At 37.2% G+C, this 17981-nt stretch overlaps 1 protein-coding gene across 2 annotated transcripts in view; it reads left to right on the forward strand.

Moving 5' to 3' along the window:
* Nucleotides 1-11266, forward strand: part of dagla (diacylglycerol lipase, alpha) — a 370588-nt gene extending 359322 nt beyond the window's left edge. For both annotated transcript variants that reach the window (XM_059975669.1, XM_059975670.1), the window contains one exon: nt 667-11266. In XM_059975669.1, the coding sequence (XP_059831652.1) occupies nt 667-1630 (964 nt within the window). In that variant the 3' untranslated portion in view covers nt 1631-11266. The remainder of the gene's footprint in view (nt 1-666) is intronic.
* The last annotated feature ends 6715 nt before the right edge of the window (nt 11267-17981 follow it).

Genomic DNA, 17981 nt, shown 5'->3' on the forward strand with positions numbered 1-17981 from the left:
CTCTGTGGCACAGTGCAAATCTTCCTTACTCTTCCACCCAGAATATTGGCATTGTTCAGAAACAAAGAATGTGGATTCCAAGTTAGCTGCAAGGTAAAAATTATTTTCAGTGCCTTGAAGATTCATACCAGTTGTACTTTTTATCCCTGGTTCTTAAGAAACTACTTTACTCCTATTGATATGCTGATATTAAAGATAAATCTACCTCCCCACCATGCACTCACCTTCAACATCATTGGAGTGGATTTCTTAAAAATATGATTTACTTTGTTTACCAATTCCTTGCTAGTACATGCTAGCTGTTTTATGCTTCTTATCCTGCAATTTCTTTGTTGTCTGCAAACATTTCCAATGACTGTACTCTATCTCAGGTAGCAGTAGACATGCTTTTTAGAGAAGGGGATTGTTTTTCAATGCAATTGAATATTGAGATACGCGAACTATCAACTTCAAGCTATATTTGGTGACAAGGTTGCCTTGCTTTATAATAGGTGTTTTCACCTTGGAATATAATGCCAATGTTTTTTTAAGCCAGTCTATTGTGCTAAGCAACGAGAAATCCAGTAGTCTTCTAGATAATCTAAGTTTGACACAAGTATTTTAATAGGAATTTCTTAACTTACTGGTCTGTGATTTGTTGTGTAACTGTCATGTTTCTCTTTACAGGAGCAAGTCAAAATCTGAACTAAGCTTTGAAACTCTCTATCGGACAAAACAGAATGTTCAGTGCCAAAATGATCCTGTTGAGTTGCTACTAATGGACACTAAAGAGAGGCTGGTAACTGATATAGAGGAACGTAGGGCACCACTTGCTACCATGGAAAGTCTTTCTGACAATGAGTCTATCTATAGTTTTGATTCACGCCGATCCTCTGGATTTCGCAGCATAAGAGGCTCTCCAAGTCTGCAAGTTGTAATGGAGAAAGATGAGTCACATTGTTTCTACATTGATCCAGCAATTCCAGAGGAAAATCCTTCCCTTAGTTCCCGGACTGAGTTACTTGCTGCAGATAGTTTATCCAAACATTCTCAGGAGGTGCAGCCATTTGAACCACTGCAGAACAGCTGTTATTCTCTACCTAGCCCCCTGCAAGCAGATTTTGGTGAGCAGGAGAACAAACAAGTCACAGAAGTGGAAGAAGATAGCTTTTCAGATAAGTTGCCAATAGAAGATGAGAGTAAAGAATGGACAGGAAGCCTGCGAGAGGTGCCAAGCCCACAAGTGCTTGAATTTGCAGAGTTTATAGACAGTCTTTTCAACTTGGATGGAAAAAGCAGCTCCTTCCAAGATATTTATCATTTGGTACTTGATGATAACTTAGAGGAATATAATGAAATTCCCAAGTCAGTAAGTGAGCACGAGATCTTGATGCGGGCACAGTTTGAACCCAATTTAGTGCCAAAACCACCCCGTCTGTTTGTCGGATCAGCAGATGCTGGAACCTCATCTGGGATTTCGGTGTCTCCATCCTTTCCATTTAGTTCAAGTGGAGAGCTGATGGACATTACTCCAACCTGCATTAGCAGCCAGGAGTGCCTGACTATGGATACAAAGTTGAGAACTTCAACTCCAGCGGACAACCAATCCAACTCAAACAAGCCTGCAGAACTTGTCATCTCAGCTCTATAGAACTCAGTGAAGTACTAACAGAGCACATAAGCATGCTAATTTATAAGTGATGTTGTTTTCCTTAAAGAGTAGGACTGTGAAATTTTAAGAATAAGAATAAACCACTTTTGCCCGCAACGGTAAAATCAAGGAACAGACTTGGTATAAAAGACCCTAATGGATAAAGTCCTCGTCTTACTAGCAGCCATCATGTTGATGTTAAAATGTAGTTAATCTGCACTTTCCTATATAATTTATTTTTAATCTTTTGGTCTCAGATATGACCAATGAATATACAAAAAAGATCTCCAGTGAGACTAATAGTGTCAGTTGATATTTAATTACCAAGGGAGACTTATTTTTAAATTTAATTGTGTGATGTGGAAGTCACAGGAAAAGTTGTCATTATGGTCCACTTTTAATTGCTCAGGAACAGGTGCTGGTGAGCCATTACCTTGAACTACTGCATTCTTTGTCTTGTACATTGTGAGATTGTTCGGTAGAGTTCCAGCATTTTGATGACAAAGGAATGGCAGTATATTTCCAAGTCCAAATGTTACGTGACTCTAAAAGGAACTGGGGGGGGGGGGGAATGATGTAACATGCTTGTAACCCTTTTAGTTGACAAGTTGCAGGTTTGACAAGATGGTGTGATGGTGATGATGATGATGGATGGCATAAATGTTCAAGATGGTGATGGAGTGTTGGTCAAGCAAATTGTTCTGTCATTTGTGCTGTAAGGTTTCTTAATTGGTTAAAAAATGTCATTGAGGGTCAGGAGATGAGCTATTCACCTTACAACACCCAGTTATAATGGTCATCCTTGTGGCAGATCCAGTTAAGTTTTTGGTCTAATGTGTTCTCAAATTTCAAAATAACCTTCAAAGAATATTGTTTTATTTTCATGAATACAGTTTAGTACTGGGACTTCAAAGCCTACATCAATTAGGTATCATGTAGGACTCTCTACAAACCTCAGCTGACCAATGTTTCAGTGTGTGATATTAGTATTGCAGTTACAAGTAGTAAAATAGTTAGTATTCCAGCATGTTGGACATAAATAGGAAACAGTGATGGAAATCTAGAAATTCTCAGGTTTGGTTAAAAATCTGAATGGAAAATTGTTAAGTTAATATTTCTGGTGAGATCCTTACAACAGCTAGTTCCATCACATTCTAAATTAAGAACAGAAAATGCCAGAAATACCCAGGAAATTTGTGGAGAAAGAAACTTTAATTCTAAGCGTTTCTAGCATTTTTTTTTATTTCGTATTTCCAGCATATGCAGTTTTATTGCAATGCATCAACTTTCAATATCAAGGTTCACTCAGATTAATTATCATTCTGGTAATGATCAATGTGTCAATTTCTACCATTTTCTTCAATTTACAGTTCTTCTCTGTTGAAAATCGTGTCTAATCCTTAACATTTTAATTTTTCACAAAATTAATTAATGATATTTTGTAGGAAATAATGATTGATAATTTAGTCCATGTTGCATTTTATAACTCCTTTATTTGCTGTATTTTTGCAGTAATATCATTGCTGTCTGAAACTAAATATTCCTGTTCTGTAATGGAATTTGCTGTTACTCCCTCTGGTAACAGATAGACTTAATGTGGAAAACAAATTCAGCTTTTATTAGTTCTTTTCACCAAAGTTATCATTTACAAAACTGGATAGTGCAGGAGCTGACATCTGGGTGCTGAAATGTTAATCTCTCAAAACCATTAATGATTACTTTAAATAGTTGTAGTGGCAGTAGCAATTGATTGTTGAAGAACTGGCTATTAGGCTGTAAGCATTCTGTCATTTCTGGAAGTGGCCTAGCAATTCTAAAAAAAAACTTTCTATGCTCAAATTTTATGTCTGTTCTGGACATGCCATCATTGTTACATTTCTGCCACTTGCTTTAGTAAGTGCATCACAGTTGCTTTGCAAAAAAAATGGTATTCAAATGCAGTTTTGCAGAATGAAATCTTGGTTATCTTCACACTTAAGCTTTGTAAGTCTTGAATTCAGGCTATTTTTTAAAAACAATATTTGTTGACCATTACCTGATAAATTTGATTGGCCTTTTAGAAGACAGTATCTTGTTTTCAATAGTTTATTTTAATAATGGCTCTAATCTCTTATCTTTGCTCTGTATAGTTCTCAAACATTTTATAGCTATTGTCATTGCCAAAATCTTTGCACATTTGAGCATTGCTAACACCAAATGCTTCTCTACGCACAGGTGGAAAAAACAAGTGAGCAGTGGAGTCAGCTGCTTAAAAATATTTCATTCTTTTGTATGAGCATAAAAGGATCAAAATAGTGTATGCAACTGGGTTGGTAATATTCTCAGCTGTCCCAACTGTTGCTGAACAGTTGTCCGTAAAAGTCCTACTCTATTGCTAAGATTAAGTTTTAGGAAGATGAATGTGGAACTAAAGGTACTTGTAAGGTACAAGAAGCTGAGGTACGCTGAGCATGCAGCCGATGTGCAGCAACATGGCTGGAAAGCAAGGGTCCGACCGGTCGAAGCAGAGGATTTGGAGCCACATCAACATCAAGGCTACTCCGGGAGTTGGGAGTGTGAGGGTAGACACACCGACAAGCAGTCAAAGACCTCTCCAGAGCTGCTGAAAAGGGTAGTCAGTGGCTCTGGATGAAGAGAAAGGACTCCATCTGGGCCCCCACGTGAGTGAATGGCATCTAGGGGGTGAGCCCGGGACGCCGGGATTCACTGCTGAACCCTCCGGAGGTGTCGTGGACCTATTAGCGAAACACTGAGGAAAGAGGGCGCCCACTTGATAACCCAGAAGATGCCACCACTCACTTGGCTACCCCACAGAATCTAGGCAGCATGTCGCAGGAGTGCAAATAAGGGATATTAACATTTAGTCCTGCATAACATACCTCCCACCCTCTTCCACTTAAGCAAACCAAAAAAAAGTAGAACTGTATTTTTGGAGGGTTGAATCAATAAAATATCAGTATTACAATATGGGTAGGTTTGGCATGAATCAAATAACACTAAATCCCAATGCCGGACTAATTAATATTAATATTCCTACTCAAACAACCATGAAATTACTGGTATATAGATTGAAAAAAGATGATTGCACTGATACACCAGGTGAGGCTTTTCTGTAGCTGCTGTGGCATAGAGGTGGGATATTTTTAAAGAGTTTTTGAGAAGCTTTACTCTGCATAAGTATGCGTGAGATCAGATGTTCTATTGTGTGTAATTATTATCCATCACCTCAGAGTGCAACATTGGAGACAAAGAATGTACTGTGCATTATGATAACCTGTGCTTGTACTTTCATTTTATGCATGCAATAGCAAAAACAGGACTGATAGAAATTACACTAACATTAACTGGAAAATTGTTTATTGTCTGTACATGTTTAAGGTTAGTTAATTTTACATTGGATATATGATAAATCAAGTAATGTCTTTCAAGAATATAGTTTACCACAAATATAAAGCCTATATTGTTGTTCATATAGCATAGCCTACTTTAATTAAAATTGCATCACTGCACTAATGTATTTGAATAAATATAAAGAAACAACTGTCAGTCTTAGCAACAAAATGAATTTTAATATAATTGTTTAGACTATCAGATCAAGAAATGGACACCTATTTTCTGTATTGTGATAAATCCTAGAATATTTATTGGAGAACTAAGCTTGCAAAGAAACTTGATTCTTTTAAATATTATTTTGTACAAATGAATTATACTATGTAGTCATTATGTAATGCAGAATAGGAAGTAAAATAATATTGATTATAATACCCACACAATACAAAACAGTTCTGATGTAGTACACAGCTTGCTTTTTATTTTAGTTAATCTACTAAATATCAGAAAGTAAAATTCTATTAGCCCATGCTTGGTTGATAATAGCCCATAGGTTGCTTGATAATAGATAATCTTAAAAAGTAATTTTTCTATTGCATGCATTTTAAATATACTATTGTAACTTGAAAAATGTGTTTCCCTCAAAAATCTATTAGCTGCAAGTCCTAGCAAATATTTATTTTACTGAACAACTTCATTGGAATTGGCATTGCTTCCACAAGGTATATAATGAGAGTACTCAGTGGAAACACATACCAAGCTAATGTCCAGAATCAACTAATCAATGCAAGTTCTGAAAAAAAATATATTTGCTTGCAGCTCCTATCAAAGTATATAAACTATATTTAACACAATTTTATCAGATTAAGATACGCAATTGGACTTGACGGTTAAAGCTCACTTAATTTGATTATTGCAACTACAGGTGCAGCAACTAAGGAGATGCCAGTTTTCAATCTCACCAGATGCAAATCTTATTCTAAGACATACATCTGAACTTACTGATAGGGAAATAGTTGGGCACAATGAAGTGTCTCCAGAGGAGGTCCCTCTATTTCACCTGCAAATCTATTCATTAAAAATACAATTTTTATTGTCTTTTCTCACTTCAGTAGCTTATTCAAGACTTTGGAAGCTGTATTTTAACTCCACATTCTTCTTTGCTATGAAAATTGGAACTCCACACATGCATATTTATTTTCATTTAGCCCACGTTCATACTCCAATTAGTAATGATCTGGCAATATCTTAATTAAAATATCTAAAAATAAACAGTTAAAAGTTACCATTAATTGAACATGGGATAAAATAGACTTCAATGGAATTTTGCACATTTGGTAGTATTTGACAACCAGGTCCTTTACAATTGATTTTTCAGCACGCAGGTCTTGCTGACATTGTCAATATTTTATTATCCATTCCCAAAATACCCTTTAAGATAATGTGGTAGTGAGTCAACTACTACAGATCTTTTGGTAAGGTACTAACATTGTGATGTCAGATAGCAAGTTGTAGTATTTCAACCCAGTAAGAAGAAAGGAGCAGTGATGTATTTCCAAGTGATTTGGAATTAAACTTGTAGGCAGTTCCATTTTTGCTATTGATGGTGAAGGCCAGAAACCTGGAAGATGTGGCTAAAACAACATGAGTAATGTATTTCAGAAAGAGTATACACTGCAGGAGATATGGTCAGAATTTATAATTAGGGTGTTAGGTTGGATGTCAGTTACTCCCTTGTACTGATCAAATAAAAATGATGTTCTGCCTTGGTGCTTTTCGTTTAGAAAATTTCATTTGCAGCCTTGGTGGCAATCTAAAATGTACAGCTAAACAGCCATACAAGTAATACAAAGTTGGCAACTCTTTTTAGATTCTTCATACCCTCAATGCATCATTTATACAGTTGTCTCTTGTATACAAATTCTTTACACTTTTAAAAGTTATTGTCAATTTTAGTGATGATCTTCAGGATGTTGGTTATTTAAGAAATGTTCTCATATTTGACTGCTGATAGGAGAGCTGTTCTGGTTCAGCATTGTCATATTGTGTAACAGATTATTCATGGAATAGAATTAAGGGATCATAAACATCTTGTTAAAATGTATGCATCGTGTTTATAACTATGTTGGCTGATGCCACATTGAGTATGTATTTGCCTTGAATCATAGCCTGCACCATTCAAGAGGCTACAAGATCTTAATTATTGAGATACAGCACGGAATAGGCCCTTCGAGCCACACTACCTAGCATAACCCTAGTATAATCACAGAATAATTTACAATGCCCAAAAAACCTACCAACCAGTACTGCTTTGGACTGTGAGATGAAACCAGAAAATCCATACATACCATAGGGAGAACATACAGGCTCTTTACAGATGCCAAGCTGTAATAGTGTTGTGTTAACCACTACGCTACCATAGCGCCCCACTAGTAGGCTCAAATCTCAGGTCAATACATCCCAGAGGTATATTTAACCCTCAGAAATACATCCAAACCATGGCATTTAAAGAAGAAAATCACTGGAAAATATGCCCGTAAATCTACTTCTAGTGGCTAACACAGCACAGGTTCCCACTTTGTGCTCCATGGAGAATTTTATGGAAAGCACTATACTAATATATTTGAGCTCTCTTATACTGATGAATTTTATTTCAAGGTGAATCAGAATTCAAAGCTGTGGTGCAAAGTTATGGTTTTTTGCATCAAAAGACTGCTGAGCGACATAAAACCAACGTATAGCTGGAAATTTGTGCGGAGTGTGGGGAAGAATGTTAAAGTCATTGTTATCATTAAAAGTACAGTAAACAACCTTACAAGTGTGTGAAACATCACTCATTTAGGCCAGTATGTAAATTTGAAAAAAAATTACGCTAACTTGGGTTCAAATACTAAAATACTGCGTTCACAGGTTATAAGATTTCAAATCACAAGGTGGATACTTATAGTTCTGTTGGGAGCCAAATAAAATCTAGGTGAACTCAAATCAGTTAACTAACCATTGTTTATGAAAAAGGAAATTTATCAATCTAATTGTAAGTGGAAATGCAAAGGGATGTTAGATGCTCCACTATATAGCTTTGTGTTAGTGTTCCTGAAAATGATAGCAGTCAAATCCAAGACTTTGAGTTAAGATAGTGGTAAGACATAGAATATGGGCTCAGCTTGGCTAACAGATAAACAGGACAGAAGCTTAGAATATCTGTGATTTGCTGTTGGATTCATTTGATTATTTTCTTTGGCTCTGCTGTCAGCATTAGCAGAAATTGTTGGAACACTTAGCGAATGTCCAATTAGCAGGAGAGCATATTGTGGCCTTAAGATTGGAGGGAGTAAAGAGAACACATCTAAGTTCTTTTGTATCTTGGACTTTTTATGAAGAATTGTAGCGATTTGGATGTGAGCCTCTATTGTGAATAATTTCTTTTAATGCTTATGTTCAAGACAATCAAGGATTCAGCCAAAGACTTAACAGGATTGGGGTTGCTGACTTAACTCTTTGTTATGGTCATGCTCATTGTCTGCATTTATAATTAATTTTCCAACTGAACATCAAATTCATTATTATGAATACATTATCTTTAATGCTATGTGCCTTATTTTTTATAAATATTTTGCATGGCACCAAATGTGGCTTTGGGGTGAACAGAAGAAGGGATAATAACAACTATTAATCAGATTTTACTTCTGATTGATACCCTGCAAGGCTTCAAAGGAGTTTCATCATGAGAAGAATAGTTTAAGGTTGGATTCACTTCAGTGTGACACTTCTCTCTTCAGTCATTGAGCCAATTACTACTCTTAAGGCCCATAGGTCTTTTGCAAAGGCATAAAAATGTTTACACAGCACTTCACTTATCTAATTGCCCCCTTGTGTAATTTTCCTGCTGAATAAGGGAATTGACAAAGTATAGCAAGATTATGTTGTTGACTGCTTTTATTTCATAATCAATATTACTCTTGTTGTATAACTTTAATTTCATCAGTTATGCAAGCAAAGCTGTACAGAAAAAAATTATCAATGTAAATCAGAACTTCTCAGTTCTGATAATTACCTATTTCAGACTGAGGCCTTCCCATAGATTACAAAATCCCATACCATCAATTGTCAGATATTTTCCCAAAATAACATTTTGGTATATAGACGTAATAAAAATGGCCATGTTATCTAATCTGCAGTGGATTGCAGCATCCCTGAATACTTGCAGCAAACACACAAGCTGGGTGAAAATAAAAGTAAAACAGTGAAATAATAAGCCACAATTTGCTTTAGCATGACATCTGAATTAGCTACATTTATATTAAGGTTTTAAAAAGTTAGAATAAGATTCTGAAAACACAATTTGATGAGATCACAATGACGGACAAGGCAACTGAAAAGTGGGTTAGCATGAAACTGTTTCATCATAACCAATTAGATTGGAGGATTGTGAAATAAAAGTATGACAATTGAGAAAGGGAGCTTATATTGGAAAGAGAATGCAAAGTTAAACAAAAACTGGAAAAGAAAGCATTGTGCAGTGAAATTGTATTACATGCACCTGTTGCAACATCACAAAGTTTTGGCAAATCTAATGGAAGATTAGATTTCAGACATTCAGATTTGTGCATCTAACTTGTGGGATTTGCAAAAATTAACCTTTTACTTAAAAATGGCTCTTCATGTTTTGGATTGAATATCACAGATGTTTTGTATAATATATTAATTTCTATCAACCATACTGAACAGATCTGTTAGTTGCTGGAACCCAGACAGGCATTGAGATACTCAGTGAGCTGCAGTGGTGGATGTTTCCTTCACACAACATCCTGATTTGTGATGATGAAGATCACTGTCCACAGTGTAAAGTCATAAATACAATAAATGTCTCTATTACCTGCTGTAGCCATGGGAAATTTGCCACACAACTCCCAAGGTTTAGCATAAACCTAACTTGGTTGTAAAAGTGCCAGGTTCTGTGTACTTGATTGTAACAAATAATTTATTCCAGTCATTATTTCTCTTAAAGACATTTTGATTTCACAAAAAATATGCTTCCAAACAATAGTAGTTCTGTTACTTGGGTTTCCTATGGTTACAGGCCTGATGCTATTTTCTTTCTATCTTCATATGCAGCTTGTAAAATCAGAATCATGTTTTCAAAACTATGAAATTGATGTGTTACATTGCATAACAACCTACAAGTAATCCTCTAGTATTAAAATTATTAAAAGTGATTTGATGGGAATGCTAAAGTACATTGTTACTATTATCACTATTTGCTTATTCCAACATGCAGATTGTTCTCTGCCACTACCTGGAACACATGCCTGCATTGATTTCAGTATTATTATCCTAGCCTTTCCTATGATGTGCAATCTCTATGATAAATGATTTCTTTTTTACCATGGTAGAGCGAAGAATGTTGACATAGCTGTAGTTAAGGAGCATATTTACAGACTAGTTTATTGCAATGTACAGTGTTCCTGTTGATGAAATATGCTAAAAATGGAATTACAGAATTTATAAATTGTGTTACCACCATATTTAAGTTCTGTTGTATTCAGTAGTAAAACTTACAGGCATATTACTGTTTATAAGAACAATGAAGTATGTCAAACAAGATGATGTCATTTTTAAAAAATCCTGTTTACAATTGAGAAAAGGGAATTATTTAACTTAATTGGAAGGAAATGTATTTGATATTTTGCAATCAGGCAACATGTGAAAGTCCTGTTGAAAATAGATTATTTGTGCTTCAGTGTAGTGCTGTTTTGTTCAATCTATTTTGGGGTATGTGCTAGTTAATCCAGATAAACTCTGCAGCATTGTACCTACAAAAACTACTGAATGTGTAATTGCGCTGTATTTTTGATGTATGTAATATGTTAATGTCACAAATACACAATGAATATCACTATTAATATTCCTATAAGAAAAATCCTGATTAATATTAACAAGGCTTTTAAAAATCTAGTGCAGAATATTGCAGATATACTGACCAAGTAATAATGTTTAATAGTACAGTTTTTAGCACTTTGTAATAACAACTTTATCCTATGTAGATATTTACATCAGTAAAATGAAAAATAAACTGATGTGTTTCTTGCTGAAGCAATTAACCTTTCATATTATAGTTCTTGGAGTGTCCTGGTTTTTGACATATAATCGATGAAGCATTTTGAGGTTAACTCCACTGATCCCATGATCTCAACATGTGTAGCATTGTAGTCAAAGACAGCTCTGGATCAGGAAATAATTTTCTTTCCAGTTATTTGTGGAATAGTTAATGATACATGATGAAGGAAATGCATTGTAACTGTATTAAAATATAACACAGACAAAAATGCCTTGAGCCAATATAGGAAAAATTGGGAAATTTCCAGACCCCAAAGACAATGAAACAAGTGCCAAGAGACTCCAATAACTAATATCGCAAGCCATCTGACCTGCCTTTTTACTACTACAATCTCGAGAGGAACTTGTCTGGTTAAATCTCGAGGTCTAACAAATTAATACTCAGGCTATGCGTTGCCAATTTATTTTGAACATTAGAAACAAACCTATATTTTCATTGTGCTGGTACCTCATTGTATAACTTCTCCACATAACTGAAAGAACCTTTGCATTTTAAAAATAGTGTTTCTCCTCAACTGTAAAATATTTTATTTCTTAGTGCACTGTTAACAGTAACGTATATCGATGCTCTCTTGAGAAATATGGTCTTCAGGTTCTGATCAGTGGTAACATCATTAAGTTGATGAAGGACTTTGAGATACCATAATGGATCATGAGGGATGACTTAGACTTGTTTATTAGCAGTTATTGACAGGACTTTAATCTGCTCTGAATGTTACTTTTTTAACTTAACCCTACCCTGAATGTTATGCACTTCCTATTTTAGTCTGGTGTGGATTACTCCAGCATCAGAAAAATTGTGAATGATCTCTTTAAAATTGTTATAGAACAAACATACTCCTGACAGCATGGCAGAGGGAATGACTGAAGATGCAGCCAAAGATGGTCAGGTCAAACTTTATTGTAAAACTTCTATGAAACATCAAGTTATACTGGTACTGTTTCCTCGTCATCCATGTAGTTGGCACCAATGCTATAAGATGATGATAAACTGCCATTATTCGCAGTTAAATGGGATAGTCACAGTATTAGAGTTATAAAACACAAAAATAAGCCCTTCAGCCAAACATCATCCTGACCAAATGTTTGTGCAAGCTAGTTTCATATCCCTCTCAATGTTACCTGTGTATCTCTCCAAATGGCTTTTAAATGTTGTAATTGTACCCAACTCTGCTGCGATGCTGAAAAGTTATGCCAATGTCTAAATATTTATAAGTTAAAGTTGCAAAATAGAAATGATCCAGGGAAAATGTGATATAAATTACACCCTATCACTTCTTCGATATAAAAGTGTTCTTTTTAATTTGGAGTACTAATCAGTTGATCTGGGATTCTGATCAAGATGTTTGTTTCTGTATTTACACGTTGAGTGCATCTCATTGACATGTCTTTAAAAATAACGGCTTTAACTAAACAAATGGCAAGATTTCTGTAACTAGTTAATCAAAATTTTAAAAATTATAAAATGCTCCCAAGCATTTTGGGCCTATTTGTGGATGTAAAAACATAGAACAGTGTAGCACAAGAACAGGCACTTCAGTCCACAATGCTGTGCCAAGCCAGCTAGAAAGTAAAACAATCCCTCCTACCTATACAATGTCCCTATCCCTCCATCCTCCCATTTGTGTGCTTATCTAAATGTCTCTTAAAAGCCTCTAATGTATTTGCCTCTACCACCATAGCAGGCAGTGCATTCCATACATCCACCTATCTGAGTAAAAAGATACATCCCTCACATCTCGTTAAACCTGATCCCTGTCACCTTTCTCACTACCCCTAACAAAAGATGCATCTTTGGCAAAAAAAAAAGTATTATGTCCATGCAACACACAAAATGCTGATGGAACGCAGGAAGCAAGGCTGCATCTATAGGAAGGAGTACAGTTGATGTTTTGGGCCGAGACCCTTCATCAGGACTAACTGAAAGAAGAGATTTGAATGGGGGAGGGGAGATCTGAAATGATAGGAGGGGGAGGGATGAAGTTAAGAGCTGGAAAGTTGATTGGCAAAAGGGATACAGAGTTGGAGAAGGGGAAGGATCATGGGACGGGAGGCCTAGGAAGAAAGAAAGGGAGAGGGGAGCACCAGAGGGAGATGGAGAACAGGCAAGGAGTGATTGTAAGAGGGCAGAGAGAAAAAAAAAGGGAAAATAAATAAGGGATGGGGTAAGAAGGGGAGTTGGGGGCATTAACGGAAGTTAGAGAAATCAACGTTCATGCCATCAGGTTGGAGGCTATCTAGACAGAATATAAGGTGTTCCTCCAACCTGAGTGTGGCTTCATCTTGACAGTAGAGGAGGCCATGGATAGACATATCTTGACAGAAGATTGACTTATGTTAATGCTCCCCTCCCCTTCTTACCCGTCCCTTATTCATTTATTTTTTTTCCTTTTCTCTCTCTCTGTCCCCCTCACAATCACTCTTTGCCTGCTCTCCATCTCCCTCTGGTGCTCCCCTCTCCCTTTCTTTCTTCCTAGGCCTCCCATCCCATGATCCTTCCCCTTCTCCAACTCTGTATCCCTTTTGCTAATCACCTTTCCAGCTTTTAGCTTCATCCCTCCCCCTCCTGTCTTCTATCATTTCAGATCTCCCCCTCCTCCCACTTTCAAATCTTTTACTATCTCTTCTTTTAGTTAGTCCTGATGAAGGGTCTTAGCCCGAAACGTCAACTGTACTCCTTCCTATAAATGCTGCCTGGCCTGCTGTGTTCCACCAGCATTTTGTGTGTGTTGCTTGAATTTCCAGCATCTAAAGATTTCCTCGTTTTTACGATTGTATCCATGCTGGGAAAAGATTCTACATGCAGTCTTAACTATGTAGATCTTCGAGGGAATGCTCTTCACGGACAATACATGGCACAGTGCAAAGGCTACAGGAAACTTTGTTACATTAGCCCATTTCCTTTCAGCCTATCACTTCCCAGCTCTCTACTTCATCCCTCCCCCCACTTCTAATCTCCCCTCGACCATCCCATTTTACTTCACTCCTGATGAAGGGTTTTGGCCTGAAACGTCGTCACTACCTCTTCCCATAGATGCTGTCTTGCCTGCTGAGTCCTGCCAGCATTATGTGTTTTTATTCATGTTACATTTTATGACTTTGATCATATTAACCTTCAGATTTTTTTTAAACCAGCTGAAGAAAAACCATCACCATACCCAAACAACCTTTTTTTTTTACCATATGGCTCCCTCTTCAAAAACTGTGTTAAAAAAGTGCCTGACCATGAAGACAAGCTGGAATGTTTAATAAACTAACTGATGTTCTTAACATGCTTTGGCATTGATAAGGGAATTTCAGAGCTGGTCATAGTGCCTTTTTGGGATCACATCCAGTACTTAGTAGCCATTCATTAAGCTAGGCTTTGTTTCATTGCTTATTTTTATGGAGGGAGACAGAAAATAAACAACAGCTTATAATTTCTGAAGAAATGATGGAAGTTGTGTGTGGAAAAATATGATTTACTTGTTACGAACCCCGTAACTGGGTCACTTACCAGCAAAGATAGAGAGGTCCGTTGAAGTCTGATGATACTATTTTTAACAGTATTTATTAGTAAAAATACACACAGATAATATACGTCATCAATACTAAATCTAAAAGTGCGGGTATAATAATAATCAATAAGAAATAGCTCTATCGTTGTCTAGGAGATAATGTATTGTCCGATGGAAATATAAAGTTCATTCAGTTCATGCAGACTGCAGCCTTTTGGGACTGCTGGGTTTGCAATGGTTGGAGAGAGAGAATTTTGGGAGAAAAACTTGCCCGCTTTCCTTTTATGATTTCAATCCGTCAGAGTCTCGGTGTGGCTTGTGGCCTCTTCTTTAGCTAAGCCGTTCTTCCGTGGTGAGCATGCCAATCCCAGGCAAGGCTCCACTGGTTATCGCTATTAAACGCTGTCACGGGATTTCTAGCATTTCACCTGGTGCGTCTAAAGGGGTTGTTCCCCAGACCCTCTTTTATCCTTACTCACAGGGTCTCAGATGTCAGTCAGGTTGGGATGATGCAACCCTCAACCAGCCCGCTCTGGTCTTCCCCTGGGGGGGTTTCAATGTATAGTACAGTACTCAATACACAATTCTGTCTCCAAGAGACAATAGCCGTTATCAGGGGTTTTTGTTTCGCTGAGGCAAAGACACATTACAAACCTTGTGGATTCTGCGTGTCCCTCTCTCTCATTTCCTGGGTCCCGGACCCGAATTAATAGTGATCTTGCGATTCTCAAAAAGGAGGGGGCGACTTTGTACCCTTCGGCCCCTCAGAGTTGCGGCACATTCGTAACATACTCTTATAACTGTCAAATGAATGCCACTCAAATGAGAAGGTCAAAGTGTCCTGGAATTCCACACTAGTGTTCTCCTGAGTGCTAATATTGGTGGAGTATCTGCTTTCTGACATTACACCAGGACATAGCCACTCTCATTGAATGTACAGTCAATGTACTCAGTTGCATTCTAAATAATACTCATTGTATCTAGACTAGGTTAGACTTGGCAAAGATTCAGTAACTCTCTTCATTTCATGGAAAGGGATGGATATAAGGAAGAAAGATTGGTTCCTGCCAATTTATTTAGATGACAATACAACACAGATACAGGCCCTTCTGCCCATATTGAGTTCAATGGCCAACCATATTATGTGTTCATCCCAGATCCCTCCAAGCTCTGTCCACTCTGTACCTATCCAAATGCTTCTTAAATGATACTATTGTACTGGCCTCAACCATTTCCTCCGGCAGACCCACAGGTAACCCAATCCTTGTTTCTATATTTTACATTTAATGCCCAACTAGACAAATCCATAAGAATGTAATTTCTAAGTATTGCTGGGCAAAGAGGTCTAGGCCCAGAGTGTGTTGCAGTGGCGGGGTCCAGTTCCTAATGCGATGCACATTTGCCAGCCCATATAGACTGGAAAGATAGTGTCAGGCTGATTTTTTTTCACACTCCCACAATGTTCACTCCTCTCTCCATGGCACTGAGGCTGTAAGACTGCTTTGACTGCTGTGTTTCATGTCTGCGAGATTAGCAACAATTTGCCCTGCTAATGTGATGAACTGAGACCAAGGCTTTGGGCCTACTCCAGAAATTCGGATCTATCAACTCAATTTGGTTCAGAATGTTGTTTACCTCTATTGTTGGCATGATTTGTGTTTTTCTCTGAACATTTGGTGTTGGTCTTTGTTTAACTGGGTGCTTTTGGGTTTCTTGCTTTGTGGCTGCCTGTAAGCAGAGTGCAAGGTTGTGTTATTTATATATACTTCGATAATAAATGTACTTTGAATCTTCCCCTATCAAAAAGGCAACTTCTCACTTACCTGAACTTTTGCCATAGCAGCACAATGTATTTCCTGGAATATTGAGCTGCCTTCTGCCCTTACCTCAGCCATGTTTCTGTAATGGCTACAACATCCTATACTTAGTCTGCAGGACCTCATCACTTTTTATCCGTATATTCTTTATACCAACATGTATAATGATCTTTGACTGTCATCCTTCCAAGTGTTTTCTGCAGCTGTTTAGATCTAGACATCCTAAAGTTAACCCTGGCACCCAGGAGACCACACGCCATCCTGGTGTCTCCTGTGCAGCCACAGAACCTCCTATCTCCAATTCTCACAATTCTCCTGCCTAACTGCATCTGAGCCTTAGAGCCATTCACAGTGCCTGGGACGTGGAAGAACACATCCCTGCCCCCAAACAACAAGGTACATTTATTAGTTAGGGGAATGGCACTGTGGAACCCAGTATTGACTGCATACACCCTTTTTTTTATGATGGTCATCCAGCTCTCTGAAGCTTGTACCTTGGGTATGATTACAGCCCTATTTGTGATGTTTTCAGATGATCCTGAGTATATCCCTACTCCAGCTTCAGTTCCTTGATTTGGTCTGTTAGGAACTGCATTTCCCACAGCTGTAGTCATCAGTGAGTATGCGAGCTTCCCTGAGTTTACATTTTGCAGGGGGAGCTGTCCACTGCCCTAAATGGCACTCTGCCTACAATGATTAACAGAAACCCTCGCCGAAAGCATTTCATGCATTTAATTGAAGATTTAATTAACTGATTTATCATCAGTGTCAAAAATAGAATGTTTCCCAAGTGGTTATATCAGTGACATCAGAGACAGCTAGTCTAGCCTGAGAAAAGCTGGTCAAAAGATTTTTGGTATTTACAATTAAAGTACTCTGCATTACGTGGATAATCATAAAGATCAGAACCAGTTTTGGGGACTAAATAGCCATTGAAAGATTTAGTCCAAGTCTGTGTAGATCTAACAGGTAAAGCATGCAGCAAGTACAAGCAGTGTATCTTTGGGGAAAAACTCAAGCTCATCATATGGAACATACAGTAAGCAACAATAAAGTAAACTTTCACCCATATGCTGAAATCTTACAAACACATCTACTAAACTTAAAAGCTATCTCCAGTAGTCTTTTCATTGTTCTGTAACTGTCATTTTGACCAAGCATTCCTCACTAATGCTGTACATTTCTAAATTCAACAACCAAAGAACCTCATTCAATCAGTTTTTTTAAATTTGTGTCCTTTAAGCTTAGTAGCCCTGTTGCTAATGTGTTTACAATATTTTTCTGTTATTTATATGCAACATATTGATCTCTGAATCTAATTTTCAGGTTTCTCAATCACCCTTTTCCCCTTTATACCCTGAATTCTTTGCTCAATCCAGTCTACACATATTTGTATTCTCAGGTGTTACTTTGGAACAATCTTCCTATGGAATTATTTCTTCACTTGTTAAAGTATGTGCATTTAAAAAAGAAAGGGAAAACCCTTACCCACACTCAAACAAACCTGATAACTTTAGATAAGACCATAAAACAGTAGAGTTAGGCTATTTGGCCCATCAAGTCTTCTCTGCCATTCCATCATTATTATTT

Source organism: Hypanus sabinus, chromosome 7 (assembly GCF_030144855.1).
Source record: "Hypanus sabinus isolate sHypSab1 chromosome 7, sHypSab1.hap1, whole genome shotgun sequence".
Classification (NCBI taxonomy): domain Eukaryota; kingdom Metazoa; phylum Chordata; class Chondrichthyes; order Myliobatiformes; family Dasyatidae; genus Hypanus; species Hypanus sabinus.